The 16822-nt window shown below is 34.3% G+C and overlaps 5 protein-coding genes across 5 annotated transcripts; 2 read left to right on the top strand and 3 right to left on the bottom strand.

The window, feature by feature from the left end:
* Nucleotides 1-37: 37 nt before the first annotated feature.
* Nucleotides 38-4557, bottom strand: PPL_11490 (type A von Willebrand factor domain-containing protein; the record flags this gene model as incomplete). Its single annotated transcript, XM_020582242.1, has 3 exons — nucleotides 38-3297; nucleotides 3366-4409; nucleotides 4551-4557. 3 exons carry the CDS (start codon nucleotides 4555-4557, stop codon nucleotides 38-40), a joined length of 4311 nt encoding a protein of 1436 aa, XP_020427545.1.
* Nucleotides 4558-6544: 1987 nt separating this feature from the next.
* Nucleotides 6545-10993, bottom strand: PPL_11489 (type A von Willebrand factor domain-containing protein; the record flags this gene model as incomplete). Its single annotated transcript, XM_020582241.1, has 3 exons — nucleotides 6545-9732; nucleotides 9825-10862; nucleotides 10939-10993. The coding sequence occupies 3 exons, from the start codon at nucleotides 10991-10993 to the stop codon at nucleotides 6545-6547; spliced, it is 4281 nt and encodes a 1426-aa protein (XP_020427544.1).
* A 1781-nt stretch (nucleotides 10994-12774) lies between these two features.
* On the top strand, nucleotides 12775-13801 carry PPL_11488 (mitochondrial glycoprotein family member; the record flags this gene model as incomplete). The annotated part of the gene is made up of 2 exons (XM_020582240.1): nucleotides 12775-13137; nucleotides 13226-13801. 2 exons carry the CDS (start codon nucleotides 12775-12777, stop codon nucleotides 13799-13801), a joined length of 939 nt encoding a protein of 312 aa, XP_020427543.1.
* A 165-nt stretch (nucleotides 13802-13966) lies between these two features.
* On the top strand, nucleotides 13967-14594 carry PPL_11487 (uncharacterized protein; the record flags this gene model as incomplete). The annotated part of the gene is made up of 4 exons (XM_020582239.1): nucleotides 13967-14045; nucleotides 14122-14184; nucleotides 14252-14374; nucleotides 14452-14594. The coding sequence occupies 4 exons, from the start codon at nucleotides 13967-13969 to the stop codon at nucleotides 14592-14594; spliced, it is 408 nt and encodes a 135-aa protein (XP_020427542.1).
* A 166-nt stretch (nucleotides 14595-14760) lies between these two features.
* Nucleotides 14761-15488, bottom strand: PPL_11486 (uncharacterized protein; the record flags this gene model as incomplete). Its single annotated transcript, XM_020582238.1, has 3 exons — nucleotides 14761-14884; nucleotides 15099-15193; nucleotides 15324-15488. 3 exons carry the CDS (start codon nucleotides 15486-15488, stop codon nucleotides 14761-14763), a joined length of 384 nt encoding a protein of 127 aa, XP_020427541.1.
* Between the last annotated feature and the right edge of the window lie 1334 nt (nucleotides 15489-16822).

Here is a 16822-nt window from a genome sequence, read left to right as displayed (position 1 = left end):
ATAAATATCAATGTATAAAAAAAATATGATTATTTCTTTAAGCCTGGTTCTCATATAATGGGTTAACACCAGTGTTGGCCGATTCTTGATATAATGGGTTAGATGAAATGGCACCATCAGAGAATGGAGAATCACCAAAGAAGGCGTTGGTTGGTGGAGCAGTACGTTTGACTAATCTCCAAACACCGAGAGCGATAATGGCAGCGGCAACTACGGCAGCGGCAATAGCAGCGGAAAGGACAGTCTTGTTGTTTCCAGTGTTACCACCTGCAGATTGGACAACCATGGTGAGGTCGTCGGTAGCAGAGATATTGGCTGAAGTCAAGTAGCTGATACCCCTGAGGAATCTGTTCTCAGCATAAATATTGAGAAGGAATCCACCAGACTTGGTATGGTAAACATTGATTTGTGTCAAGAATTTGTTGAGAACATCGGTGGGTGCAGCACATATAATGACTGAACTCTTGTTGTTTTGACAGAAACCTGCGGTGTCACCAAAGAGTGAAATGTTTGCTGTACTTAATGGGAGACGATTGGCATCCAAAGCAGAAACTATCAAAGTGACATTCTTGGCGACATAGTAGTTGGATTGTGTACCTGCAGCCTCAACACTTTCGACTGAAACATTGGTAATAACGAGATTTTGTTTAGTGATCGAAGTCCAGTTGTACTTTTGAACGTGGATAACTGGTGGAATGTAATTTCTCTTAACATTGATTACCAAATTCTCACCTGGGGAGTATAAACCATTCTCATCAGTGGCATGGAAAGTAAGTCTCATCATACTAAGACCTGAACTGTTGTTGGGTGGCATATAAATCATCTTAAAGAATCCATCTGAATCTGGCAAACCAATTAAACTACCTACTCCTAGTAGTCGACCAAGTGAAGTGGAGAAGGTCTCATTGTATTCTCCAACTACACCAGCTGGGGAAGATTTGAAATCCAATGTTGAAGTGATAGTATTGTTTGGTGCATCATTTGAATAGGCTCTCCATCTGAGAACAACAAAGTGGTTCATCCAAATGTCGAGTGTATTGTTGAGAACACCAGATAAAATTGGAGCTGGGTATGGACGTGGGATCTCTTCACCCAATTTCAAGTTGAGGTAATCAACCAATTCGATGGTTGGTGGTCTCTTGACGTGGGTTACATTGATGTATACCATGACGTCTTCAGATGCGACATTGTTTGAAGAGACAAAGTTGAGATAAACCTTCATCAAGAATGGACCGTAAGTATTAAGTGGTGGAGTGTAAGTGAATTGCATTCTTCCACCGTTGGCTGTGTTGGAGAATGGTAAAGAAACATCACGGACACAGGTGATTTCAGTACATGCCCACCAGGCGAGTGTTCCTTGACCTTCAATCTTAGAGATGGAGAGAGAAACAGAGGAGGCATCGCTTGGGATTGTGGCAGTCAATGGGAAAGTCAATGGTGTGTTCTCAAGGGTGGTGAAACCGTAGAGACCTGTGAATTTTGGTGGATTACGTGGGTTGATGTAGAAGTTGGCGTTGGCTACTTGTGATGGGAGATTCTTGCTATTGATGGCAGTGAATGGGACTACATCGGATGGACCATAACCGTTGACATTGTTTTCATCGGAGAAATCTTTGTTTGGAACATAGATAATGGTAGATGGAATTCGTTGACCAATAGTGGTAATAAATGTTTGATTGGTGAATTGGAAACGACCATTGACTGGAAGACTACCAAGGATAATATCAACAGCCAAGTTCTCTGGGTCGGTGAAACCAAAACTGAATTGCTTGGAGACATTCTCATCGGTTGTAACATTGGTGAAGATAGCTACTGGTGGCTTACCGTCACCTTGGATAACATTGATGGTATAAGTACCTGGAGCAGAGTCAATACAACCGTCATTGACGACATATTGGAAAGTGACAGAGCTACCTTGACTGGTGGCTGGTGTGAAGAATAAGAGTTGAGTCATCGGATAAAGGGTATTGAGTGCAATGTTTGATCCAGTGGAGGTGGTTGAGAGTGTACCGCTTGATGGCAATTGAGTGATCTTGAATTGAATTGAATTTTCAGCATCTTTACCAGAAACGGTGAAGTTAACTTGACCAGCCTCTTTGACGGCAATGGTAAGACTGTAAGCAACTGGTTGATGGTTGAATCTGACGGTGGCAGTTGTGTATCCATAACCTGGGATTGTAACAACAATTATATCGGATGGAGCAGATGGAACTGGGTTTGGCATGTTCAAATTAACACTGGTAATGTTGATTGCATTACCATCCAAAGGTTTGGTGAAAGCAGTTGGTGGGGTGGTGACGAATCCGAGGGTATTGGTTCCAGCCAAAATAGATGGTGCGAATTTGGAGGTACCAGATGTGAAACCAGAGACGGCTTTGAGGGCCCAATCGTTACCGCTAGCGGAGGAGACAATGACAGTTCCAAATTTGAAGCTGTTAATGACTGCATTCCAGTTTGGAAGAGAAACACCACCGACACCAACGATGACTGGAGAGATGTAATTAGCATTAAGAGCAGCGAGGAGAGTAGCTTGTTGTTGTGGAGTTGGGGCAGTACAATCGGAATCTACGAAAATAACAATGGTGTGGTAACCGTTGGTGCTCCATCCAGATGGGAATTGAGCAGCTTCAGTCAAAGCAAGCAATGAGTTTCCGGAACCGGCAGCACTTGGAGTGACGAATGGGGCTTGTTGAATATTCAAATCAATGAAAGAACCGAGGAGAAGTTTGTTTTGGAAGTTAAAGGTATTGGATTTGAAGTCAGAATAATAACCAAGACCCAATCTAACATTTTCAGAGTAGACTTTGAATCCATCGGATAATGATTTAGCGTATGTCTTAAAGTCAGAGGCAATAGTGGTGGTAACAGCAACATCGAGGAGAATGAAAGCATCGACATTTGGAAGACTTGCTGGGGCTTGAACGGAGATTGGGAGAGAGAATGGAGTAGCAGTCATATAGACAGTCATTGAGGTTGGGAAAACGTAACCTGGGGTATTCTTGTAGTCAGTGACACCAGAGGAAGCGGAAGCACTGCAAGGCTGGACCAAAGAAACATTACAGGCTGGACCAGTCCAACCGAGGAAACAACTGCAAGTACCGTCACCAGATTGACCACCGTTCGAGGTACCATTGTAACATGGTGGATTTGGTAAACAATCTGGACCGTGGTTTGTGGTTTGGTTACATTGGTTACAGAGGTTACCAGACCAACCACCATCACAGACACATGTACAACCTGGAGAACCCACTTCACAACCAGCTGGTGATTCATGTCCATTACTACATTGATTGGATTCTAAAAAATTAATTAGTAAACTTAATTGTATTAAACTTTCAAGATAGAATTTAAAAAATAAAACTTACGGGCAAGAAGAATGAAAGAACGAGCACCAGTGACGAATACTCCTGCTGAATCGAAAGCGTTAAGGGAGATAATGTAACTACCTGCTTGTGAAACGGTTGGTTTCCAATGAGTAACAACAGTTCTTGGCTTGGCACCGGCAACGTTGATGTCTGGTTGGACAAGACCACCAGCTGGACCACCAGAGTTACCAATAGTAATACCGGTAATCTGGGTATTCTTTGAGTCGGCCTTGTATGTCCATGTACAATCAACGTTGATTGTGCATTTGACGGTCACACCTTGCTCTGGGGTTGGTGATACAAAGTATGGAGCTAATGGATTGGCATTGACGACGTAGATGATGAAGTCATTGGCAACATAACTCTTACCATCGGAAACGATAACCTGAGCAGTGTAGTAACCGAGTTGGGTTGGGGTGAACGAAACTAGACCGGATGAGGAAACGGTCAGTCCGGTTGGGATGACAAGGTCATCCCCACCCATTTGTGATGGGGTTGCAAGTTGGTAGCTGATTGGTAAACCAACTGGGGATGTAGCAAGAATTTGGAATTGTGCTTGAGAGTTTAGAACGATTGTAATAATTGGAGAAGAACCAACGACTGGGGAAAGGTAATTTTGTTTAAGAGTTGGATCGATGACAATCTTTGAAGTTACTCTGTAATATTCACCGGCATTGTTGATGAGATCTTGGAAACGAGCATAACCCTTAAGATCGAAAGTGTAGGTATTGGAACCGGTTGGGTAGGTGTGAGTGAATGTCATAACACAGGTGAACCAATTGTCACCACTGAAGACAGCATTGACATAACAATATGGACTGTCATCACTGTATCCATCACCATATTTAATTTGACCCAAATCACTACCGGAATAGCAATTATAGGAGCCGAACCATCCACTTGAACCGACACACTTTCCAACTTGGACGGTATAATCATAAGTAAAGTAATCGAGTCTGTAACCTAATTCCACTTTGATTGTAGCTGTATTGTAAGATGACGATGAAATTTGATAGTTCACAGTACCATAACGGAAATGAGATGCTAAAAAAAAATTATTTTTTTTTTTTAGAGTTATTTTAGTAATCTGAATTATAAATTCTAAAATTAAAAATATTATATTTATTTACCTGTGGAAAAAGCAAACAATCCAAAAAAATATGGCAAAAATAGCCAAAATTTTACTTGTCATTTTTTTTGGCTTTTTTTTTATTTAATGTTTAATAAAGGATTCGATAAACCACCAAATGATCCTTTTATATGTGTTATAATATTTATATTACAGAGAATTGATAATTTCGAGGTGGTTAAATAAATAATTTTACAGAAATAAATAAATAATATATAAAATTGATAAAATTAAAAAAAAAGAAAGTGATTATTTCTAATATATCCACAAATAACAATTATTATTTGTTTTGTTATTTATCTATCTATTGTTTGGAAAAAATAAAATAACCAATTTTGTGAAAGATAAAGCTCGTTCTACGAGGAGGGAAGCAGATCAGGATACTATTTATTTTATTTTAAAATAAAATTAGATGTTGTTTTTTGTTGGCTGCAATGTTGTTGGTTGGTATTGAATGGATGAGTTATTCTCACGAATTTAAAAGATACAAAGAATGGATTTGGTTGATGGCTTTTTTTCTTTTGAAAAAAAATTTAATAATTCTTTTGGTTTTTTTTTGAAAATTAACAACAGTTTTCATTTAAGTACTGATTAAAACAAAACCTAGAGGTCAATATTGCGATATCCACCACAAATCTTTACCTGATTTGTATGAACATTACTCACACTTGCCCACACTTTATATCTGTTGAACCACTGACAATCTATCAAAAGACATGTTTTTTGATCGAGAGTTGCAATTTTGTAAGCAATAATTTAACATTGTTGTAAAATTGTGAGCGAAGTAGGCGATCAGGTGGGGCAAGCTTATCTTTTTTTGAAATCATCAAAAAAAAAAAATCATCAACAAAAAAATTGTGAAATAGATTTTTTGATATTTTCGTATCTCTTGATGAATTCGACTGCACATTATTATAAGAACACCCACTTTTTTTCAGTTTCCTTTTGTTTTGATAGAGGAAACAAAAAACAAAAAAAAAAAGGTATTTTTGCATCACCCCTAATGTTTCGAAATTGCACAAGAAATTTTTTTTTTTTGATGTGGGTTTTTTTTTTTTTTGTTTTTGGGTTGCACAATCGACAGTGGTTGTCTCCATTTTGGTTTTTTTTAATTAATTAAATCTTCTATAAAAAATTTCGAAAATCCTCGAATTTTTTTTAATTTTATTTAAATTACTTTTTTGGCAATAATAATCATTTTCTTTGTTATTTTTAAATAAAAACCGACTTCCGTTTATTGTATGATTGTTTGACTGGTTGTAATCCCAATCAAAAGTATAAATCAGACATTCAAATCGATACAATTACACAAAGAACCACGATTCACCAAACACCCCACACACAAATTAAATTTAACGGTTCAAAAAAAATAAAAATCATTAAACGGGCAAGGAATGTTAATTACATTCAACAAAAAAATCATTATAATTACTTTATATTAAAATTGTTAACTCCGACAATGATTTATCTCCATTAATGTTTTTGAGCTAATTCCCATTTCTAGATCATTATTATAAAAAAGTATTAAAATATTTTTTTGTTTTCGATTTTTTTTCCCAAACCTTTTTTTTTTTTTCATTTGCAAACGGGCAATGGTTCCCAAAACACATCATCTGCAAACTATACAACGAGGTTATATCAATTGTTGACCACAATCATACCACATCATCAACACCATTGCAATGATTATTGTAATTCGCATGTGCAAAAAAATTGGATGGGTTCAATTCCAATTTTTTCATCGGAACCATTTACTATTTTTTTTCTTAAATCAATTACTTTAAAGCAAATCCACCAAAATAACTATAAAATAATAATTTAAATATTACATATTACACTTTTTTTTTTTATGAGATTTTAATTAAAAAATTTATTTATTTGTTGAGAAAAAAAAAAGGGTATGACAAATTTCTTTCTTTTTTAGGCTAATCTACATTTTTGGAATTCTAATAATTGATGTAATGTTTTTTTTTTTTTTTTTTGAATTATTACGTTTTGTATGGTTTCTAGATTTTTTTTTCTTTTTTGTTTGGGTTGTTTTGTTTTGTTTTTAGTTTGTGGAAGCATCGTACAATGGATTGACACCAGAGTTGGCTGACTCTTGGTATAATGGGTTAGATGAAATTCCACCTTCAGAGAATGGAGAGTCACCAAAGAAGGCATCGGTTGGTGGAGCAGCACGTTTAACCAATTTCCATACAGCGGCGGCGATCAAAGCGGCAGCAGCGACTGATGCAGCGATGGCAGCTGACAATACAGTGGTATTGTTTGTATTCTTTACACCGGCTGCAGAGAATCCAACGCTAAGGTTATTGTTGGCTGTCAAGAGTTCTGGGGTGAGACCTGGAACCGATTTGAGATGAGTGTTTTCAACCCAGACGTTGAGCATGTAGTTTCCGGCGACCGATGAAGCAACGTTTATTTGCGAGAGATAGTTGTTCAATACGGTCTTACTGGCGCGACAGAGCAAGGTTCCAGTGACATTGGATACGCAATAGCCTGGAGTGAGACCAAAGAGATCGATGGAAACATTGGCTGGTGACAAATCTTGGTTGGTAATATTGATGAGCATTGTCATGTTTTGGTAGGTTACATCAACACTGACAAACGATACGTTGGTAATAACCAATGCTTGATCCTTCATCGATGTCCAGTTGTATTGTCCTACAAAGATTTCTGGTGGTGTGTAGATTGGATTGACGTTGGTAATCAATTGTTCAGTTAGTGAATACAATTGAAGAGTGTTGAATGTTTTGAATGAGAAAGTGGCATAACCTGGACCTGATGTTCCTGGAACTGGTGCATAAACTACTTTCCATACACTATCGGTTGGCTTTCCAATATTCTCGAGGAGTGAAATTTGTTCACCACGCTTGTCTTCGGCGCTGTCGTTGTAACGGTGGAGGGAACCACGACGTGGCAAAGTTTGAATGATACACTCAATTGTATTGTTGTCAGTATCCAAGTCGTAGGATGACCATGAAACGATAGCAGATTGATTAACAACAATTTCATATGATTTCTTAAGTGGAGACTCTTGTTCTTCTCCAACAACTTGGAGAGTCTCCAAAACGATCTTTGGTGGTTGTGGTACGTGGACAACAGTGATGGAAATATTGATGAGTTCCGAAATGACACCATCGGTTTCCAAATGCAATGAAATGTTGAAAATCTTGTTACCCCAAACATCATTTGGTGGTTGATAAAGAAATTGTGCTCTCGAGGCAATGTAGAGTGTTTCGAATGGTGGTGTGAATAGCAAGTAACAATGTGGTTCTTCGGCGCATTGTAAATAACTCATGTTACCTGGACCCTTGAATTCATCGAATACATATTTGAATAAAGTCTTACCGGCTGGTGGATTTCCAGTGAGAAGGATGGGAAGTGGAGTATTTTGGAGAGTGATAAATTCGAGTTGTCCGGTGTAAACTGGTGGATTACGTGGGGATACATAGAAGGTGGCGATAGCAGATGACGAGGAGTATCCCTTGTCATTTGTGATGGTGAAGTAGATGGTATCCAATGGTCCATTTCCATCGTTGGTATCGGCATCGGATTTGTCAGTGTTGGGAGTGTATGTGAAGGTTCCAACTTCGATGTCGGTATTTACTGGTACAGCATTACCATTTGGATAGGTAATACGACCGTTCTTTGGAAGAGTAATCAAGTTGATAACACATTTTGATGCTGGTTTGTTGTCATCGGTAAAGTTGAATTGGAATGCGACTGGTGTGTTTTGGATGGTTGAGACATTGGTTGGGAATGCGTTTGGTGGAGTTCCAGCGCCGTCGTCAATAACCTTGACACTGAAAGATGAAGCAGCGGTCAAACAACGATCAGTAACCTCATAGTTGAAAGAAGTGGATCCCATGGCATTCTTTGCTGGAACGACCAAGAATGTTGAGGTGGAGAGGTATGAACCTCCCAAAACGACTGTAACACCATTGGCAGTAATACTTGCAACGGCTTTGTCTGGTAAACTTACAAATTTGATATCCAATTGATTGGCATCTGGATCACTGACAAGGAATGTGAATGGAGTATCTTTGTTTCTTAGAGCAGTGACAACACCCGGTGAAGCAGTTGGAGCATGGTTGAACTTGAAGATGAGATTGGTATCACCATAACCTGGAACGGTAATTTGAGCTTGTCCTTGATTGGTGGCAACTGGGGTAGTTGGCATCTTTACTTGGAATCCGAGGTTAATGACTCCTGGCAAAGTGATGGTTTGTTTTGGAAGAGTGTTAAATATAAATCCTTCTGGGTTGATATTGGCAACTGGAGAGATTTCAAGGAATGAGGATTGGATTAATTTGTTGGCTGTCAATGCCCAATCGTTGGAGTTGGTGTTCTTGGAAACAGCAGATTTACCAAATTTGTTGGCAGTGAGGAAAGCATTCCAATTGTCGAGCTTGGCATTGTTGACACCGATAACAACTGGAACAATGTTATTCTTGATCAAGGCATCAGTTACTGCATCGCTAAGGGCTTGGGTTGGTGCGACAATATCGGAATCGGTGATGATAAGCAATGAGTGGTATGAAGCAGCACGCCAACCTACAGATGTTTCAGCGGCCTTTTGGAGGGCAGCCAAACCATTACCGGTGGAGGTGGTCGAGATGACGTATGGAAGATTTTGGATATCGATATTGATGGTCGACCCAATGACCAATTTGTTTTGGAATACATAGCCAGAGAGAGCATCGGAGTAGGTACCATATCCAAGACGGACATTGTCAGAGTAGGATTGGATTGAGTTTACAAATGTGGTAATGTAATTCTTGTAATCGTTTTGAATGGCGGTATTGGTTGGAGCAGCATCGATAAGGACATAGACATCAACAGATGGCAATGGCGATGGCAAAGTCAAGTTGACTGGGAGTGTGTATGATGGACCAGTATTGGAAACATAGACAATCATGTTTTGTGGATTCAAGTAACCTTGGGAGAGATCGGCAGAAGTCAATCCAGTAGTATCCGCAGAGTTACAGTAGAGTGAGAGGACAATGTCACAAGCGGCACCTGTGTAACCGTTGTAGCAAATGCAAGCACCGTTTCCGGTAGTTCCTTCACTTACTGTACCGTTTTTACATGGTGGGTTCGTTTGACACTTTGGACCCCAAAAACCTGGTAAACATTCGAAGCAATTGGATGCTGTATCAAATCCGGGGTCACATTTACAGCATTCATTTCCAACACAATTTTGGATTGGTGAACCATTACCACATTGTGGTTGTTCTGGAAAAAAAAAAAGATAAAATAAAATTTTTGATTAATAAATAATTTAAAATTATTTATAATCTTAAATGGTTTGTTATTATATTACTTACGAACAGTTAAAATGAATGAACGTTGACCTTGCATTGGAGTACCAGCTGAATCGTAAAGACCAAGGGAGACGACATATGAACCAACATTGTTGATGGAGGGAGTCCATGAACAGTCGATTCTTCCTGGATTTGGATTATCTTGTTTAGAACATTCAACACCAGCAGGAACGTTGGCCGAGTAAATTGTAACACCAAGGTTGGTATTATTGGATTTGGCTTCGTATGTCCAGGTTGTGGTTTGGTTGACATTGGCTCTGATGAGGCTACCATCTCCTGGAGTGAGACCAAAGAAGTATGGTGGGGAAATTGGTTGAACAACAGAGTTCAAAATAAAATCGGTTACGACATAGTCGATACCATCGTCAATAATAATTTGGGCGCAATAAAGACCGGTTTGTGTTGGTGTGAATGAAACAATACCGCCGGTGGACACGGTCAATCCAGAGGGATTGGCGAGATAGGAGGAACCCATCATTGAACCAGTGGCCAATGAGTATGTCAAATTTTGGTTCAAGCTTGCCAGTGGGTTGGATGCGACAATTTGGAAGGTATTTAAAACACCTCTGTTAACGGTGATAATTGGAAGTACACCGGAAACTGGAGAGTCGTAGGTAATACCTGGTGGCGGTGTAATGGTAACGGTGGTTTGACATCTGTAGTTTTGGTTGGCGTTGTTGATCAAAGAGGACAAACGAGCGGAACCATCGAAAGATACAGAGTATTTACCTTTGGAAGATGGATATGTGAACTGGGCGACCATAGTACATGTGAACCAATCCTCATTGGCATTAATGGAGTTTACATAACAGATTGGAGTTACTCTTTGGTTATTGTATCCAAAAGTAATGGTACCCAGATCTGATCCGGTATAGTTATATTGATTGTATCTAGATCCACCTTTTACGTAATCACCGACTGTGACATTATAGAAGGATCCGTAGTTTCTCTTGTATCCAAGTAAAATATTGAAATTGATATAATTATAATTGGTAGGTGAAGCTGGAGACCATGAAATACTACCAAAACGGAAATGTGAGGCTAATATATTTTTTTAAAAAAATTAATAATCTAAAAAAAAATTATAACTTGAAAAATTATATTATTTTATATTTACCTGAACAAGCAGCAATCATACAAATTAATGAAACTAAAAATAAAATTTTAGCCATTATATTTATTTATTTATCTAAATTATCTATTTATTTTTTATTAAAAATATTTAGAAATATTAAAAAAAAAAAATGAAATAAAAAAAAATTGAAAAAAGATAAAATCTAAAGATGGTGTTGGAGTAATATTACAAGTAATAATAAATAGATAAGAAAAAAAAAGTAAAGTTATTCGTATTTTTTAAAAAAAAACAAAATAAATAAAATGATTGTAAATCAATCAGGAGTGAAAGAATTCTTTAGTCCAAAAAAATTGATCGTAATCTTAATTTTCCCTCAGAGAATTAAATAAAAAAAATAATTCTAAAAAATTAACCGTATAAAACTCATTAAAATGTTTTAAAATATTGATTATAAAACTTGTTTTCTCCCAACTACCACATCTGGTTTACACTCAGATGCAAATTACTAAAAACTTTTGTAAAAAAAAAAATTACTATTTTATGTTTTGAGAAAGTACCTCTATATGATTGGTGCCTAATACACTCAGCAAGAACTGAAAATATCAATCGAGACCCAAATCTAGATTAAAATTTCGAAGACTGGAAAAAGCAATTTTTTGGTGGGTTACGAGGCTAAATTAAACAACTGATGGACTAATTTATATTGTTATGTTTTTGCAACCCCCAAAAACACTTAAAAATGTTTTTTTTTATTTTTTTAAGAGTCCATAAAGATGTGTTGCAAAATTTGGATTTTTTCGTATCTAGAATGTTTTTTCATTAATTTAAGTGACTCTGGTAGTAAAAAGAATTTCTTTTTTTTATGTTTTTTGTTTTTGAGTATGAATTTAATAGGTTTAATTTTGAAAAGACGAAAGTGGTGAATTATAATCATAACCCTGCTTCACTAATCCTCACAACAACGAGTGAGAAGGAACCACCAAAAACCTCACTGCTTATTGGTCTTTTTACTTTTATTTCTAATGAAAAAAGTGTAAAAGAAATTTTTAATTAATTTAAAAAATATCTAGTTAAGTTATTGCAATTCATTGTGTACAATCGAAATAAATATCTTCAAGTAAGTGTTCACCCAAACAGCAGTGATTGTTTGTGGACCTTTAGTGTGAATGGGGAGACACATTGAAAAAAAATAAACTTCTCTATAAGTTATTTTAAAATAATATTCTTGACCTTAATTTGGTACCAATGATCATTGTATTGATAGTCAAAAGCTGGTCAGTGCACTAACACAAATATCTAGATTAAAAGTTCCCAATCACCAGATCGATTTAAAAAAACTATTCATGATTTAAGAGTTCAGGTGAATTGATTTAAAAAAATATCTAGATACTTTCAAGAATAAAATGAACATAGAGTTATAAAACTTTTCTAATTTTCCTTGCAATGATTAAACTCGATCGAGAGTGTTATGATAAAGTCATTGCAAGATCAATTCAAGTAATATATAAAGTAAAAACTTCTAATGACCACCCAGGTCAATTATGAAAAAAAAAAAAAAAAACAAACTATAAACAAAAGAATAATAAATAAAAAAATATTTATTTAATTTGAACTTATAACTAACTACTTATTTGTTTATCTTTAATTCAATTATTATATTTGGTTGAAAGCACAACTCATGATTGTGTGTTTGTTTTAATCGGTTTTTAAATTTAAATTTTGAATTAATTTTTCATTTTTTTTTTTTCATTTTTTTTTTTTTTTTTTGTTATTGATCAAATTACTCGTTATTTTGTGGTAATATATTTCATTGTTTGTTTGTTTTTTTTGGTCATCATTATTATTAAATTTATTCGTTTTGAGATTTAAATTTTAATCATGTCAGCAAGAGTCATCTATACATTTTCACAGAAATCATTGATTCCATCACAAGTAAGTGGAGTCAGAAGAGGATTGCTCTCATGTTGTGGAACCAACGTACAAGCTCAACCAACAGACTCGCACCACCACGGTGTTGCCCGTAGAGTCAGCGGACCAGCCAGAAACTCAATCACCAACACCCTCTATGCCACCCAACCATCATCTACCCAGGCCATCAGACAATACTCGAGTGGAATTCAAAACGCACCAACTCCATCCACTCTTCTCCGTGATCTCTGTGACAATGAAATCAACGATTTCAACTCACTCATTCCAGAGAACGATGACAACCAATCTTTCTTGGAAGAGTCAGGTTTCACTGTATGTATAAATAACAATATAGTATAATATAATATAATATAACAATAAGAAAATGACACTAACCAACTTGATTAAATTCAAACAATAGTTATCAAAAGATAATGAATATGCTTATTTAAAAAAGACAAACGAGAATGGTGAGGAAATCACAGTTAGATTCGATTTGGTCGAGAGCATGGCCGACGATCCATATGACTATGGAAAGGAGGAAGAAGACGGAGAGGAAGGTGAAGAGGGTGAGGAAGACGAAGAGGAACCAGAGAACGACGAAGAGAAGCAAGACGAGGATATCGATGAGGAAGCCGAGGAAGGTGAGGAAGGTGAAGAGGACATGGGTAACGGTGCACACGAACACCCATACGAAATCTCAATCAAGCGTAAGGTCGACGGTAAAGACGTTCACGTCACCTTTGGTTGCTTCGCTTCTGCCGACGGATCATACACCGTCTCTGGATTCTACTATGGAACATTCAACGAGCCAGCCAACCCAGTCGACATTGCAGGTACCTCATCCGATTTCCAAGACAACATTTTACTTTTCCTCCAACAATACGGTGTCAGCGAGGGTCTCTCTTTCTTCATCCACGACTACGTACACAGCAAGAAGTTGAAGGATTACATTCAATCCTTTGAAACCTTGAAGACTTTCATTGGAAACAAATAAAATAATTTAAATAATAATAGTTCAAATTTAACAAATATTTTATTTTATTTTATTTTTTATAGTATTGTTTATTACTATTTTTTTTATTTTTAAATTTTAATTGTTTTAAACACTTAGATTATATATATAGATATAAATATATTTATATTAATATTTTTGATAAAAATGAACAATAGTATCATAGGAGATATTAAAAGATATTTGAGTGAATGTGAAGTTATTGTTAATACAAATAATAGATATAGTTTGTTCTTAAACTTTGATGGTTGCTAACAAAGTAAATGATAAACTAATGAATATTCATTATATCTATCTATTAGTTAACAGTCAAAAGATGTATTATGAAACAAAATTGGAGCAATTGAATAAAAGATTGGAAGAAGGTATTGTATTGTCTTTATGTTTATTTTTAATGTATCATATCTTATGAAATCTTATCTTTGCTTAAAGAATATCAAAAGAGAATTGAATTTGAAACAATGTTGAGAGATTATCAAATGAAAGAACTGGAAAAAGAATATAGAGATGAGATAATAACTGTACTCATTGAGAACCATTCAAATATTTCAAAAGGTAAGCTATTTTTATAAATATTGGTTCAATAGGAATATTCATTACAAATTAATCGACATATAACATAACATTTAAAGAGAGAGATAGATTAGTTGAGAGTTTCAATAAAGAAAGAAAAGAATGGAATTTAGAAAGAGAGAAATTATATATGCAGTTCAAAGATTTGAATAGTAAAGGCAATAATAACAATCAAAGTAGTAATAGCAGTGAATCCAAATAATTATAAATAAAGTACTTTACACAAATAATAATAAATTAATTAATAATTATTTAAATATACAATTTAATTTATGTGATTTGTTTGTTTGTGTTTGTTTTGATTGATTGATTGTTTGTTTGTTTGACTTCGTATTAGCTAAATTTTAATATTATTGTTATTATTATTCTTATTTGTTTGTATTAACACTATTACAATGCATATGCAGTAATATTGATTTGAATACATTAATTGTCCAATCATTGTTGTTGTTGTTGTTGTTGCTGTTGTTGTTGTTACTATAGTGACTATGACTATTACTTTAATAATATGCTAGAAGTTATTTAGCTCCACATATTGATTAAAGTTTAATTAATAAAAAGAGAAGGAAAAAAAAGGAAGAGGTAAAGGAAGGGAGTTTTGATTGTTTGTTATGATATGATATGTTTTGTTTAGTTGAGATGATCTTGATTTTGTGATTTGTGATTTATATTATTTTTTCATTGACTTCATTCATCAATAGTTTACTAAGAGGCCTGTGGCGATGATGTCTTTTGATTTCTTAATGAATGAATCTTTAGTACTTTATCGTAAATCTCTTTAAAAGTAGCTTGTCCAAAGTCCTATTAAAAGAAATAAACAAAACAAAACAAAACAAAGTTAATTATTAATAATTATTATTATGATTAGTATTATCAATTTAATGATTAATTAATCATTTGCCACACTTAATTGTTTAATGAACAAACATACCTGAATGATTGATTGTTGCAGAGTACCCTTGATGATAAAGTCCTCTATCGAGCAGTATTCAGATGTGCTTGTTGTTGCTTTGTCACGATTTCCAAACACAACGTATCCACCACTAACAAAAACAAAGATCCATGTTGTTGGATTCTTCTTTATCTCCCAAGCCATCTATCAATCTCTCTTCTCTCTACTATATATATATATATCTATATGAATATTAATTTATTTATTGTTTTTGATAGAATTTGTATCTTTCTTTTTTCTTTAAAATGGTTGTTGTTGATTTCAACAATATATTAGCTCTAATCTAATCTAATATTAATATTAATATATCTAATTTATATAAATCTAGTTTTGTGTAGTTTGTTGGTTGTAATTTTTTTGGTTATTTTTTTTATTTTTTATTTTTTTATTTTTTTATTTTTTTTTTTTGTATGGTTTAAAATTTTTTAAAGTTGTTTTGCTTCTATTCGAGTTCAATAAATAAAGAGGTATGATGGTTTTATTGGTTTGTTTTAAATATACCTGTAAACAAAATTATATTATTTAGTTATAACTCAATTTAGTACTATTTATTATGTTTTTTTATTTTAACTAATAATTAACCACCAGATTAAAAAAATAAAAATAATGATAATAAAAAAAATTGTTTTTTTTTTTAAAAGTTAAATTTGATCAAAAAGTGTTAATTAATAAATCTGAAATATGTGTTGTTGTTTTGTTCATCAAATGTATCTGAATCTTTCTTAAAACATTTTTAGTTGAACAATAAACATGTTAAAATTAGTTTACTAGCTATATTTTATTATGATGGATACATAGATCAGTTAGTAAAGTTAAATAATAATGATCCAGATGCATTTTAATATTAAATGGAAAATTTATGATGACAATGTTAAATTTGCAGGTGCCGAGCTTTCATTCGTTTTTTGGAACAAATGGTTTTATTTATTTTTCCCGTTTTGCCATTTCAAAAATGTTTTTTTTTAATATAAATATTTCGGTAATAGTAAATCGCCTCAATATTGAGTTGTAAATAAATAGGATGATTGTTGATTGCTTTAACCTAGTATTCCATTACTCTTATTAATTGTTATAATATAAATTTAATATTATTATACAAATATATAAAACATTTCTTGTTATCTTAACAAAAATCATTATTTTAAAAATATACTCCATTAAAAATATTAAAACATCTTTAAATTACAAATAGCTAGTTGTAATTAATATATTTATATAATTATTTTTCATATTCCTTGCACATATTCATTCTATTTTGTCAGAGGAAATTTTAAAAAAAAAATCAAAAAAATTGTTTTTAAAAAAAAACCGTATCTTTATTTTTTTGACATCACCACCATCATTTTACAACGCACTTTAAAGACTCCCGATTACCGATAAGAGTCTTTGCAATTTAAAAAAACCAAAAAAAACTCAACGAAAAAACGAATATTCATTAAACATAACATTCTTTCGTTCATTTTCATTATTATTTTATT

Source organism: Heterostelium album (genome assembly GCF_000004825.1).
Source record: "Heterostelium album PN500 unplaced genomic scaffold PPL_scaffold13, whole genome shotgun sequence".
NCBI lineage: Eukaryota > Evosea > Eumycetozoa > Acytosteliales > Acytosteliaceae > Heterostelium > Heterostelium album.
This window is presented reverse-complemented; position numbering and strand designations above follow the sequence as displayed.